We start from the raw sequence: 14,113 nt of genomic DNA on the forward strand, positions 1-14,113 counted from the left end.
TGCAATGACCTCAGCCAATTCCTTTAGTACTCTAGGGTGGAGATTGTCTGGACCGGCTGACTTGAATACGTCCAGTCCCTCCAGAAGCTCCCTAACTAGTCCCTCACTAACTCTTGGCCCAGGTGTGCCTCCCCTGGGGCCTGAGGGGGGCCCAGTGGGGGGGTGGCTGTTCCAGTCCCTGCTTAGGAAGATGGAGGCAAAGAAATCGTTAAATATGTTGGCTTTATCGTCTGGTGTGATGACCAAATTTCCTAACGTGTCCTGCAGGGGCCCCACGTTACCCGGAACCTTCTTTTCACCCCCTATGTATTTAAAGAAGGACTTCTTATTGTCCTTAATCCGGGAAGCTAGTCCCAGTTCCATCTCTGCCTTGGCCTTCCTGACTGCCCCCCTACATCCCCGAGCAACTGCACTATAATTATCCCTGGTGATGTCCCCTCTTTTCCATTGGGTGTATGCCTCCCTTTTAGCTAGGAGACATTCCCGGATGCTTTTGGTGAGCCATGGGGGCTTATGTGCCCTCCTGCTCCCTTTGATCCTCGTTGGGATTACCTCTGTTTGGGCTTGGAGGATCGTCTCCTTGAGAAGCGACCACTCTCCTTGGACACCTGGCTCCCGTCCCCTCTGGGACCTCAGTGCATCCCTGACTATTCTCCTTAGCTCGGTGAAGTTTGCCCTCCCGAAATCTAGGGTTGCTGCCTTGCTGCAGGCCTTTGCATATTTAATATAAAATCCTTTCAAATCAAAATGAATGAAGGATAGGGAGGGAAAATGGTGGCCAAAATTAAGAATCTTGCCTAAATAACAATGCTTTGTCAAGACAGCTTTGAAATAACTGAAAAGATTTTAGAGTGTAATCTCACCCTTGCAATGACACCAGAGATGAACACAGTTGGTTTAGGTGGGCTGAAAAATAAGAAAGATAATTTTGTTATTCATCTTCAGTCAATCTGAGAAGCAAAAACAGAATTTTATCATTCTACTGTAGGAAAACTGCAGGCATGCTTGGCAACTAATGCATGCTTCAAACAGAAGGGAGCAAAATTTTCCTTTCAACCTTTCCTTGCTACACTAATTAGCCAATTAGAACCAAGGACACTGATGAAGCTGTATTTTTTAGCTGCTATATCTGCAGCTTAAATGATGGGGCGAAGCAGAAGGCTATTCCAACAGTACTGTGTGGAGCAGTGGTCTGTCTTTGTTTGTATTGGGTTGCTAATCCTCAAACCACATACAAAAGCTGCCAGCAGTATTTTTAGGCTTAGTGTATTTGTGCTGCAAAAGGTGCTGTAACTAAGCAGTTAGACTTACCTGGCTGCTGCGATGGAGAACAGAGACAATTTCCAAGTTTAAACTTGTCAGTCAAAGAGATTAAGATTCTGAGTCTCAGAAAAGCAATACCTTTCATTGTACACATTTGTAATACTACCACTCCAAACAGAGGAGACAGGATGTCCATTGCAAACAAAATGTTGCATTCTAAGCTGCAAATTTTGCCGTTGTTTTGCTAAGTGAAAACTCCTGTCCATTTTTAATAAAAGTTGATCCCAGGGCTGAACCTGTATTTGACACTGCAGTAAAAAAATGAAAACCAAAACCTTCTCACCGGTGCAAGCCCTGGCTCAGTGAAATTTAGGGTGGAAGCCTGACAGCAGTAAAGGCCTCTGTAGCCAGACCTATTATTATCATTAAGTTACTTCATCCCCTCTTATCACATATATTAGTTACGGTATCTAGCAGCGTCTTGACACGTGTTCTGGGGGCCGGGAAGGGGTGATTTAATTAGAGTGGCTCTCGGAGCCACTCTAATTAAAGAGCCCACAGCATCTCACGTTTGACGAACTTTAGTTAACCCCCCTCCCACCACCACCATTTTGAAGTGCTGGGACACTGAATATGAGACACAGAAGCTCCTGGAGCACACCAATTAAAATGCTCCAGCAGATTTGATTAATCGAGTCTGTTCCAACGTGCTGTAATTACAACTGTTCCCAAAGACCTCTGCAACATGGAATCCAATGAAAGGGGAGAAAAAAGGGATAGTTCACTTTCAAGAATCAGCCAGATGATCTGACACAAAAACATTACTTGGTTCATTCTTATACAGCACTTTACAACCACAGCTCTTTGCTAACATTAACAATCCTCCAATTTGTTTAAAATAGTATTTTTATTTGATGCTCAACAGGAGCAAATTAAATAACTGTTCAGCCATAAATTAAATCATTGTCTTATGGGCTAGGGACAGACATTCAAAAAGCCTGAGGCTGAATTGATTCAATCTATGCAGGTTAGTCTAACCTGGCTACGCTAAATCACTTGCAACTTCACAGACATCTCAGACATGCAGGCACATGCCTGCAGTGGCTCAGGCTAGAAGCTGGGGGGTGCTAGAGCAGCCCTCCTTTCCTTACACAGCACTGTGCTGAGGCAGGGCCTGGCCAGGCCCCGGCAGGATGCTCTGATTAGCCCAGCATGGAACTGATAACAGTGTTTATCATCCCTAACTCAGTGTTTATCACCACATTAAAAAAACAACAGAGGGATATTACCATCTATCTGTTGATTCAGCACGGACTGTAGCCCACATGTGGTCTGCTAGCTAATACACAGACACCTCTCTGCAAGTCAGAGGGGAAGGGGGAATTCCTGCTTAGCAGGCAGTGGTGGGGGTGGGGGGCATGACAGCATCCCACAGTCTCTGAAGCTGCAACCACGGAGCAAAGAGGTGGGGCCAGCCCTGCTGTGGATCACAGAGCCCCAGCCAAACCAGAGAGCATGCTGGAGGAATCTGGTTAATCTTTAACCAGCAAGGGGTCTGGGAGAGACATTGCATAAACTGGTTTGAGCCAAATCAGTTACGTCTGATACTACATTCAACCAGCTTTATCTCAAACCAGTTTCAACCATTTTCGAACTGGTTTACGTGCACTGAACAGCTGTTCTGTTAGAGATTTAAACAAGTTTCTGATCGCTTAAACGAGTTTATGTGTCATGTCTGTCCCTAGCCATAGGGTTTTTTTCCTTTTACTGTGTAGCATCTGATCAACCTGTGTCCATAAAACACGAGAAACCATTCTTTCATTAAAAAATGAGAGCATGGAAGACACTTTAAAAGAGAGTAACAGAAAGAAGAAAACATAATAACACTGGATTGGAAGGAGTTCCAATTCTTCTTGGGCGATCAAGTCCAGCTCCCTGAGTTCATAGGCAATTGTTTACCAAATTATCATTTCAAACCATCACCCACAATTTCCAGAAACAATATGTGAAAACGTGACACAGGTAACAGCAGGGGACACGAGGGCACTGTCAATCCCTTGCCACAACAACCACAGGAAAGTAGTTAGTTAATATATGATCAATAGATCCTAGGAAAAGAATGCAAGAAAAACAACTGGTAAGAGACTTCATTTAAAAATACTAGTATTACTTTCCGTACTTAGGAAGACTACTTTAATCAGTGCATCAACACTTCTTCTCATTTAATACTAATTCACAATAGCTAAGTATCTCTAGCAAACATCTGCATTTTTTACTAGTTAGGCTTGGACAGGAAGAAGGGTATTTTAATGTCTGGACTAAAACAGACAACCATAAACAACAAAACCAAACAAAAAATAATGAAACCCAGCACAGTTCTGCTGTATGAAACCTGGCATGAATCTTCAGGACAGCAATAGAAGATTCTACTTGCAAACTTTAGGAAAGAACTCTCATTAACACTTAAGGGACACAGTAAAGCAAATGAATAGTAAACAAAGAAAAATAAATTGCAAACGAACCTTTAATAATACATGAAACTGAGTTTTAATCATATTCGCAGGAACACGAGTTATTTGTTTGCTGTGGCATTTTAAAAAACAGTTTTATAATGGCAAATCTGAATCAGATGGATTTTCTCTTCTCCTCTCCCCATGACCTTTCAGTGTGCACTGTGCTCTGATGATTCATGAAATTCAAATATAAACCAGCATTTCCTGAAAAGAGCTTCTGTGTGCTGGGCCTGCCATGCTTTGTCAACCTGCCACCATATGCCATTATGTGTGCCATGCTTCCTGCTGCTTAGAAAAATACAACCAAAAAGCCCACGATTGTAGCCGGAAGCAAAATTTCCACTTAAACAAAGGGAACATTTGGCCTCATGACTGTTTTTAAATACCAGTCACTGAAAAGGCTGATCAGGAACTCTGGTTTTGTGTGTCATAATGCTACACCATTAATATTCAACAAGCCTGATTCAGCAAGGGGCCAGGCTCTTTGAACTCCCAGTGAAGCTTAGCACATGAAGTTTGCATTACTTTCTAGAACTGGGCCCTTATACTTCATTTGAGTACACTGGTTTTTTTGGTTCTTGTCACGGATACTTTTGGTGAAGATCCTGTCAGATTTTAAAATCAACTTCCTAGCCAATGAAGTTCGTAAGTACACTGAGACAGTCATTTCAGAACTAATATGCATGTATATGAGATAGATTAAACAGGAACTCCAGCTTCCTGGTGAATGATCCTCAGGTTTCATTCATCCTTCCTGAATTCCAGTAATGACTACTACCAGCTCTTCTCACAAGCTATGTTGCTGGCCTTAGTTGCACAGTCCTATACTGGGGTTAATTACAGAAAGTCTTAATGCTCACTGTAGTACAGATGGCTACATTTAAGAATCTGGTAGAACTACTAAGACAAATCAAATACCTCCTAATAGTAAACCAGAATTATTTCAACATTTGTGTTTATGGTAATGACATGCATGCTTGTCCTCTATGAAAGAAGCCACTTGACTCTTGTCAAATCAACAGTAAATGGCCAAGATGTTCTAGTTCATTCAAGCTCCATTTGGTGTCAGACAGTGCATGGGGGAAGCAACAGAAATATTATATTACCTATGGCCATGTCTACATGAATATGGACATTTGTTTCCCTGGGAACAGGCAGCAGTGCACCTTGTGCTGCTGCTACTTGTCTCCAGGGAACATCTGTGCCATGCGCCATCTGGCATGCAGCAGGTTATGCCAGGTGGGGTAGGGGAGGCTGTGGCTGGCACTGGGCTGGCCCCAGCAGCCTTATGTGGGGTCCTGGGGGCCTCCTGGTCAAGGTTCCCTCTAAGGTGTGCGTGTGCGCGGCCGCGCACAACTAAAGGTGTGGCCGCGCACAGCCTTTTCAAGGCCGCGCACAGGCTGGAGCCGGGGGCTGGCGTGGACTCTGCCGGCTCCTGGGAAGTGCTCTGCTCCCCTGCATCAGGGCCGGGGAGTGGAGCAGTTACCTGGAGCCGGCAGAGCCTGCGCCAGCCCCCTGCCCCAGCCTCCATCCCTGCCTTGCCTCACCTCAGGGAGCAGCCGATGCCTGCCCTGAGTGAGGCTCTGCCAGCTCCGGGACACTGTTCCACTCCCCCGCATGGCCTCAGGGGGCATGTCCCGCAGTGATGCGGGGGAGTAGAGCACTTCCCCGGAGCCAGCGGAGGCCGCACCAGCCTCTGGCCCCCAGCCTGTCGGCTTCAGCCTCAGCCTCCAGCCCCCAGCCTCTCGGCCCCAGCCCCCAGGCCTCAGCCTCCAGCCCCCTTTGATAAGTGTCCCACGCCGGACCGAGGCAGTGCGCTCACAGACCGAGGTGGCGTGCTCACAGACCGCTACTCCTTAGAGGGAACATTGCTCCTGGTGTTGCAGCAGCGGTGATCCTGCCACTTGGAGCCTGGCTGGTAGCTGGAGAGTGGCCCACTGCCCCCACATGCTCTGCTATGCTTTTTTTTGCATGGGTTTTTTGAACCTGGAATCTCCTGGGTCAACCCCCCTCCTGGGAGCTACCTTGCAGCGTGGAGAACAGCCGAATGTGTGGTATGTGACACCACAGACGTGTCTGCGGTGCCACATACCACACGGCAGCGCTTGTCTGAACGCAGCCTATGTGACTATCTCTTCACTACAGAGAACCCCAAATCCCTTACCAGCCACACCATTTACTCAGGATTAAATGTGCTGTGAACTCAGGCTTACCCAGTCAGGGATGAGGATGAGAGTCCAGGTTTTGTTTTAACTCAGGCTCTAACTCACCCACTTGCAGTGGAGTGAAGACTGAAACCCTGGTTATAGGACTCCCATGATGATAGACCTCTACAGCCCACTCATAATAATCACTTGGAAGAGCATTTCTCTTAAGAGGTTGGTGTAGGTGATGAAGTAGGGAGCAGGGAGGAAATACAAGGCCTGGAGACAATTGCTTATTGTAGGCATGCTAAAGCAGAGTTTTTTCAGAAGCCTAGCAATGCCTGTGGATGGCAAGATGAGTGAGGCACCCCTGATCCCTTCTCCCTTCCACACATGCACACAAACCTGAGCCTGCAACCCTGTGCGCCTTTTCCTCAACCTGGCATTAGCATTAGCAAAAGTCCCACTGGATGACCTGTGACTGTACCAAAGTATTTTTGAAGTCCTTGGGAACTCTGTTCATTTGCTGCTGATGGACAGGACAGATGGGATGTCAGAGGCACATCTGTTTTAAGCAGGCTTCCATGTTCTTGGTGAGCACCCCATGGATATTTGCCAAAACATTAGAACTTTCCTGGATGATGATGGTCAAGGAGAAACTGGGCAGAGCAAACTTTCCATAATTTGTGCTTTTGCTTTCTAGACCTCTCCAATCACTTATTTCCTCATCAGTCATAAGGGAACAAAACACCTCCCTGGCAGAGACAGAAGGCCTTCTACCAGCAGCATGGGAAAGTTGTTCCCTCCAGTTTTGGAATCCCAGCAAATTTATGTCTTCCAGGATTACCCCTGCTTGAAACGCGTCCTTTTATCTCTGCCTGCCATACCCAGGCCAATATATTTTTTTAAATACAAATAAGTAAGGGACACAGCATTTATCATTGTCTTGGTACCTTATAATCTTTGATGCAGTTGCTCTGAAAGAGTTGTACGCAGACATTCGGAAAGCCCGAGGCATAATCAGGTTAAGTTATGGAAGTTTCTGAAGCGGTGTAGGCTGGATTAGTAGTGAACAGAACACACATTTGCCCTTTGGTGGTGGGAGGGGGCACACAGGCTGCCTGTACTCGCAGGGGCCAGTAGGTTGGGGGTGCTCCTGCACACCTCCTAGCATGGCCCAGCTGAGTGCCTGGGCCACCCAACTGGCTACTGGGCATAGGCAAGCAAGTCGTTTCCCCCTTCCCACCGGAAGCTGTGTCTTCTGTCAGCCAAAGGCATCTGTCAGCAGCAGGCAGACAGAGCTTGGGGAGGGGGAAGAAAGGAGGCATCTGTGTTCTGTCATGAAGCACCCACACTGTACATACAGACCTGACACTGAGTCCAGGAGTACCCCTGTGAGCGGATGCAGCCCCACAGAGTCTGACTGGGCTATCAGGCATGGGTGAGTATGCTCCCCCTCCATGCTGCCTGACAGCTAGCCAGAGGCAGGAGGAGGCACTGTGGAAAGGGTCTGTGTTGACTTGGCTCTGTGAGAGCTTGGGGTGAGTGGGTGCTCAAAGCAGTCAAGTGTGGGGTGAGTGGTAGTGTGCCTCCCTGGAAGGGGAGGCTAGCAAGAGGCTGTAAACTAGCTTGGGACGCTGGCGGACAGTGACCTAACATGAATCAATTGGGGATCTGGTACAGAAGTTTGATTCACCAGTTTAACTTAATTTGATTAAGTTTGAGTGCACATCCATCCAGGTTTATCTTAGACTAGGTTCTGCCATTTTTAAACCTACAGATGCTGAACTGCTATTATGAGTATAGACTGGTTTCCAATTACCTATACCAGTACATGTGTAAAGTCTGTACCTGGCCATATTGTCTGCCTGAGATAATTAGCCCTGGTAGGAAGCATGGTATAATGGCAGGCTGATACAGGCATGCTGCTTGATACCTGAACATGTTAATTCAGAGCTAGCTTTAGTATTTCTACACAATTCTGCCTTGTACTGTTTAGAAACGCCAAAAAGGGTCAGGTGCAACTCACTACAAGACATGCAGCAGGACTTGGCCTGAAGGTTAGACCAACTTCTGGAAATGTAGAATAATCTAAGACAAGCTTCTGAGGAGGTTAGATTAGCAACAGACACATTGGGTAGTGCAGCAAAGTGAATCACTTCACTCCAATTAGTACATTTCCCGCCCCCCACTAAATCAAGGATGTGAGCCCACAGTCTCCCGTACTTTCCTTACTCTCCTGGACTCAGACCCAGTTGTCTGATGTGCACTACTTTCTTGTTGCTTTGTCCTGTGCCAGCACAATCTTCAACCAGACCTGGTGAAAGCCCCTTTGTAACGAACCTTACTTTGTAACAAACCATTTTGTGCATGTGTAGCACTCCAGCATCCATGAGTGTGTTTCAAAAGACCATACTAAAAATGGAGAAGGGGAGTAGGTGATATGAGGCTGTCTTGTCAGTGCCTTCCCTCTCCCAAAATAGTGGGTTCTCACTGCTACATTCATACATTCTCAAGTGCTTGAAATTCTATTAGTGTTTCATGCATAGCACAACCTACATTTCTAGTATATTGTAAGATGTGATGGCTGCTTTGAGAATATATTTAATCTAATGAAAATCAGCCTGACAGATGTTATTTTGAAGATGCAGAATTTCTTTAGTAAACAAAAAAAGCAAAAAAACCCCCCCTCATACTAAAATAGAATTCTTATACATGCTTGTACAATTACATTTAATGGACATGTTTATTTAACATTAAATAACAGTCAGGGAGGATCTTGTTTAAGGAACACAATTTTGTCAGGATCGTTTCGAGTACATGTAGCTTCTTTCATAAGGAACTCTAATTTGATTTTAACATATGGGGAAAAATCTCACATCTGTTAAGATGAGAGCATTCAAAGGGCTTATTCTGATTTTACCTATTCAGTGCTGTTAGGATTTGCACCTGCTAAACATCAAAATCCTTGCTGGGTTCATTTGCCCTGAAAGTATTTAAATAAGATACTGAATGTTATTATTCTATAATACTTAAACTTAAACAAGGTGTTTATTTGACACTGCAAGTAAATCACAGAGAAGACAGAATACTTGAAAAGACCACTAACCAGATGAAATGAAGTATTAATAATATACTAAAAGCTTCTGTCTTCATCCTGCAGGGCTTAAAATCTGTGAACTCCAGTCTCACAGACATACTGTAAAGACAAACCCTGAAGTTAAAAATTAATCAACTGAAAGCTCCTAGAGGCCGCTTAATAATACGTGAGCCAAGAGATTACTCATTCCGTATGTTTTTAAGGGAGAACTTAGAAAAGGCAGTAATGCATTACGGCATTTGAAGCCTGTAATACATGTTGGTAAGACAGTCAAATGCGTTTACAGAGTTAGTTAATTGGGAGATTGGAGTCTGAGGGAAATGGACATACAGACAAATTCTAACATGGCAGCAGCAGAAGGGCGCCCCCTCAAATCTCCACAGCAGAACCAGCTCATCCATGTCAGGTGGACAACCTCAGTTTAAGTAGTTGCTCCTAGTCAAATTTCCAGTTACACCTCTACTATTTTGAAAAGGAAGGTGTATTCTCCTTGGTTGGTATAGCCATTAATACCTGTACATTTACCCCCAATACAGCCATGCTTCTAGACATCTTTTGATACATCTTTTTGCTACCTAGGAGGGTATGCTATGCATTTATTTAAGCCATTGTAGAGCTGCTAATATTCTTGCTAATTTTACACACTTAACGCATCAGATAATGGTGAATGTCATGTTGCTTATTGCAAGATAACTAATTTTCTGCTCATGATTTGTATCTAACAGCTGTGATAAAACAGAAGTGAGATGATTCAGGTGGGCTCAATGGATGATCCTGATAAGATATAATATGGTGTCTTCTGGGGTTAAAGGCCAGGTCCTAATACCTGTTATGACTTAACCAGTCTCTTCCACTCGGTAGCACATCTTGTGTGGGACCAGGCCCTTCATCCAGTACATGACCTATTAGAACTAGGGGGTATCCACTGAAAGTAGTAGGTGACAGGTTTAAACACTAACAAGAAACAATATTTTTTTATGCAATGCATATTTAACTTATGGAATTCATTACCTTAGAAGGTGGTGGAGACAGATAGCATAGCCACGGTCAAAAAAGGGACTGGATAAATTCATGGATGATAGATCTATTAATAGCTATTGAACAGAAGTGTTGGAGATGCTTCCTCTAGCATCTCTAAACCAATAATGGTGGATGCCAGGGAAGATACCGAATAGGGAATGGATCACTACAGAGATCCGGCTCAGTGCTCTTCCTCTATAGAGGGTACAAGTTGAGGCCTTAACATATGTTGGATTAAAGCTAGATTTAATTTTAATCAGGTCCAAGTTTTAAAAGGAGAAGCTCATAGTTGAAATAACAAAATGTTTTACAAATCAATTTAAAATAAAAACTGATTATTTTAATAATCAGTATTTATCACGCCTCATATGCTTATGAAATCTGTGATAAAAATATGATTACAATCTGTGATAAAAATACTACGGTTAGTTAAGACTGGGAAAGTTTGTGAGAAATTGCAAACTGAACTTTCAGAGTGAGGTGACCAAGAAATGCAGTGAGAGATAAATTCACAGCAGATACATGAAACGAACTTCATATTGGAGGGAATAATTTGAGCTACTTATCTACAAATAGAAGGGATATCTAGATAATTATCAGAAGCCTGGAGAGCCTTCCATAAGTGGGGAGAAGGACAAGATTAGGACTGTTTAGGTCTTGAGATCATTGAGAGAAGATTGAAAAAATAGGACAACAGAGGGTAACATTAATTATTTAAATATTTACTTAAATTAACGATAATATTTACTTAAAATAATGAACACTGTTGCTCCTATTTACTGTCTCTCCTTTTGCAAGAAGAAAGGGAAACTCAATGAAATTAAAAGTCAGGACATTTGAAACTGGAAAAAAAGAAATATTTTCTAGGTAGGACACAGTCTGCCTCCTGCAAACAAGGTATTATTAAAACCAAGGTTAGGAAGACTTAAAAGCAGAATGAACACATCCAAGTCACACAGCAGCTAGGATAAAAGAATGTAAAAGGTGAATAAACCCTCATGTCATAGGACATTATTTAACCTTAGACAGAGTGGAACTTGGAATAAACTGCCTCTGTGCACAAATTTAAACTTTTATGCAATTCTTCCTGGTTTCTGCTGAAATACCACAAGAAGCTATGTTTCGATATATCCTTATTACTACCCTAAGTCTGGGAAGAAGCAGAATTAACAAGAGATTTCCAGTATGTCAGTCACTGGGGCCAGGTTGTAAAATTTCCATGGGACATTTGGAGAGAAATATAAGGACAAGTCTTTTTATTGGGTATGGGCAGTTTGAAGGAAACAGGGCAGAAAAATGGCAAATACTTTACTAACAATATGGTACTGTCTCTCCTCAGTAGAGATGTTTGGCACGTATGTGTGGTCTTCCATTTCTGAAGAGAAAAGAAACAGTCTTCTGCTTGCCTTGTCACAGGTGCATTTGTCTGGCACCTATTTGTAGCAAGGCTGAAAAAATTTACTAAGCAGCCCCACATAATGGTTAGAACAGAGAAAAAGAAAGACATTTCATAGTTGCAGGGAGTGCTTTCAGGGGCCAAAAAGCACAAATTAAATTCTGCTTTTTATTTCCAAGGAGCAAGAAAAGAATTTGTAGTTTGGACATGTTCTTCCCTCTCTTAATCTTCCAGCAGTATATTTCATGACCTTTAACTGCAGTCTCTCAAGTTACGACATTTGAAGGACAAAAGTTGCTCCCAGTTAAAGGCAAGGATTAGTTCGGTCTGTGTAGCTGCAGAAGAGCACCAAAAGGAGTAAGAACACCAGGTCTGCCTCTGTGAGTCTTTAGGTCAGGGGCCACAGAAGAAAGCAACCACTGTGTGCCTAATAAGACCCTCCTCAAATATCCCAGGTGGGGAGCTGGAGAATGGGCAGGATATTTATTGATCCCCAGAGGCCCCATCTGCAAGCAAGTGGAATGAAAGTTGCCATTTTGATGAATATGTTGAATTTGTGTTATGTGCCTACCCATAAAGTTCATTCTAAATAGTGAACCTTTTCAACTAGAGGTCCATCCATGCTCATTGCTTTCAGTGGACAAAACTTCAGACCCCAATCCCACCCATGTCTTTCTGAACTAAAAACTATGTTGGTGAGACATCCCAGCTACCGCAGTTAAATTTTTAAAGCAATGTGGGAATTTTTATTTCTCTCCTATAAAACATTAAGAAGGTCCATTTGAGCATAATGATCTACTGCGTGGTTAAGGCACACCAGTTTTTTAGCTAGCAGCACACAAGAGAATGAGGTGGTAAGCATCCCATCCGGCTGCCTTTGTCTCTCCAACCCAAATGAGCAGGTACGCATGTACATCTGTGTCACAGCCTTTGGCATAAGTCCAGTGCACAGCTTGAACTCATGGTTCTGGAGCCACAGTGTCTCTGCCACTCTGTCACTTTCTGCCGCTAGAACATGAGAATTATTTGTTTTCTCTTTTACTTTAGCATCTCAATGAAGGTTTTCATTTAAAGCTTCACGCAGGTGTTTGTTTGATTGTTCTTAATGATTTTGACAATTGTCTCTGCAAAAAGAAGATGATGATTAAAAACATCTTTCCCAATAAAAAGGGTAAGATGAACAAGCATGCTGCTCATCATTGTTTTGTTTATCATGTATTAATTGTTGTGGACATAAAAGTATAAAAGTAATAATTAGCCTGCCAGGCTACAAGAGGGAAGCATTCTATCTGATTGCAGAAATACAGTCTCTGACATTCTGCAACATTTTACTCCATGTACATTGTCTTGTATGCTAGCCAAAGCTATGTCTGAAACCTACAAGATGATCCACAGGATGGCACTGTTGAACCTCCAAGTGTTATGTCTTGTGACAAAAAAACAACCTCAGACAAATTCTAGAGCTTTGGTGAATTTTTTCAAAAACAAGTAAAATACAGTTGCAGACATTCAAGAAAAGCAGTCCACATAAACACTTGCCCATATTCACAATATGCACACTATGCTTGTCAAATAACTTAGCTGTCCCATGTACAAACTGGAATTTCAATAAATCGCATGTGCACTTCTGGACGCATGCATGCTGTGGCTGTGCACATGCATGCAGCATTTTTCAGTGACATTATCCACCACATTAGCCAAGAAAATCTAATTGTCTACTTCTGTTTCAATTTAATCTGTGCTTCTTAGACTAACCTGCAGAGACTGAATCAATTCAGCCTCGGGCTTTTTGACTGCATACTTAGCCAGGAGGGCAGTGGCAGAAGTGAATCACCATTATAACTTCTCATATCCCCCAGTAATCAATCAATCAATCAATTCTTATGAGGAGGAGGCTGCAGTGGTCTAACTTCCCACCATCCTCTACAGCCTCTATAATCTCTTCCTTCTGAATGGCATCTCTGTTATTACTCAAAATTTTAAAGAACTGTAAAGCCAGTAGGATTCTTGTTACTTCCAAGGCTGCTCACTGGGTGCTGTATAGCAAAACACAAAATGAATAGATACTTAAAATGAATACATTCTTTTATGCTCCTGTTAGGGAAGGCTCTGAGCAGCTGTAAAGGCACTGGAACAGTGTGCAGACTCAGGAAAACAGAACTGTATCAGATTCAGGAGGTTATCACTGCAAACCATGCATGGTAGGAGTTCTTTCTAAAAGTAAAAATTTAAATTCTACAACAACTCATTAAGTGACTTGTCCCTTATATACTCTAGAGCAGCATTTTTCAGCCCATGGATCATGATCCAAAAGTGGGTCACAGGAATATATGAAAGGGTCACAAACAACCTTTAAAAATTGATTCTCCTTTAAAGGAGAAAAACATGGGAAACTGTGGCTTTTCCCTTGCAGGCTGGCAGTTCCAGCCGTCAAGAAGCTGCTTGGGGACCTCGATATCCCACATACACCCAACCTCCTTCTCCACACATTGGGGGCTGTGGGGCAGCAGGTTGGGAGGGAAGGGCACTGGGTTGGGACTGGCCCTTGATGTTTACAAATGGGTCTTGGTACAAAAGAGGTTTTGAAACACTGCTCTACAGGAAGCTTTCCACTTGCCAGTGGCAACTGATTTACTGGTAAGGTAAAGATCAGATAACTTTTTCCCTTTCCTTTTGC

At 43.3% G+C, this 14,113-nt stretch overlaps 1 protein-coding gene and 1 long non-coding RNA gene across 2 annotated transcripts in view; one reads left to right on the plus strand and one right to left on the minus strand.

The window, feature by feature from the left end:
- Positions 1-6,191, plus strand: part of LOC109300499 — a 21,624-nt gene extending 15,433 nt beyond the window's left edge. Inside the window, exon 3 of the long non-coding RNA XR_002098250.1 lies at positions 6,177-6,191. This is a non-coding gene — a long non-coding RNA (uncharacterized LOC109300499). The remainder of the gene's footprint in view (positions 1-6,176) is intronic.
- Positions 1-14,113, minus strand: part of DAP (death associated protein) — a 115,399-nt gene that overhangs the window by 10,018 nt on the left and 91,268 nt on the right. The window contains exon 3 of the mRNA XM_019521136.1: positions 864-906. Coding sequence (XP_019376681.1) covers positions 864-906 — 43 coding nt within the window. The remainder of the gene's footprint in view (positions 1-863; positions 907-14,113) is intronic.

Source organism: Gavialis gangeticus, unplaced genomic scaffold (assembly GCF_001723915.1).
Source record: "Gavialis gangeticus isolate Ggan-Ray unplaced genomic scaffold, GavGan_comp1, whole genome shotgun sequence".
Lineage (NCBI taxonomy): Eukaryota > Metazoa > Chordata > Crocodylia > Gavialidae > Gavialis > Gavialis gangeticus.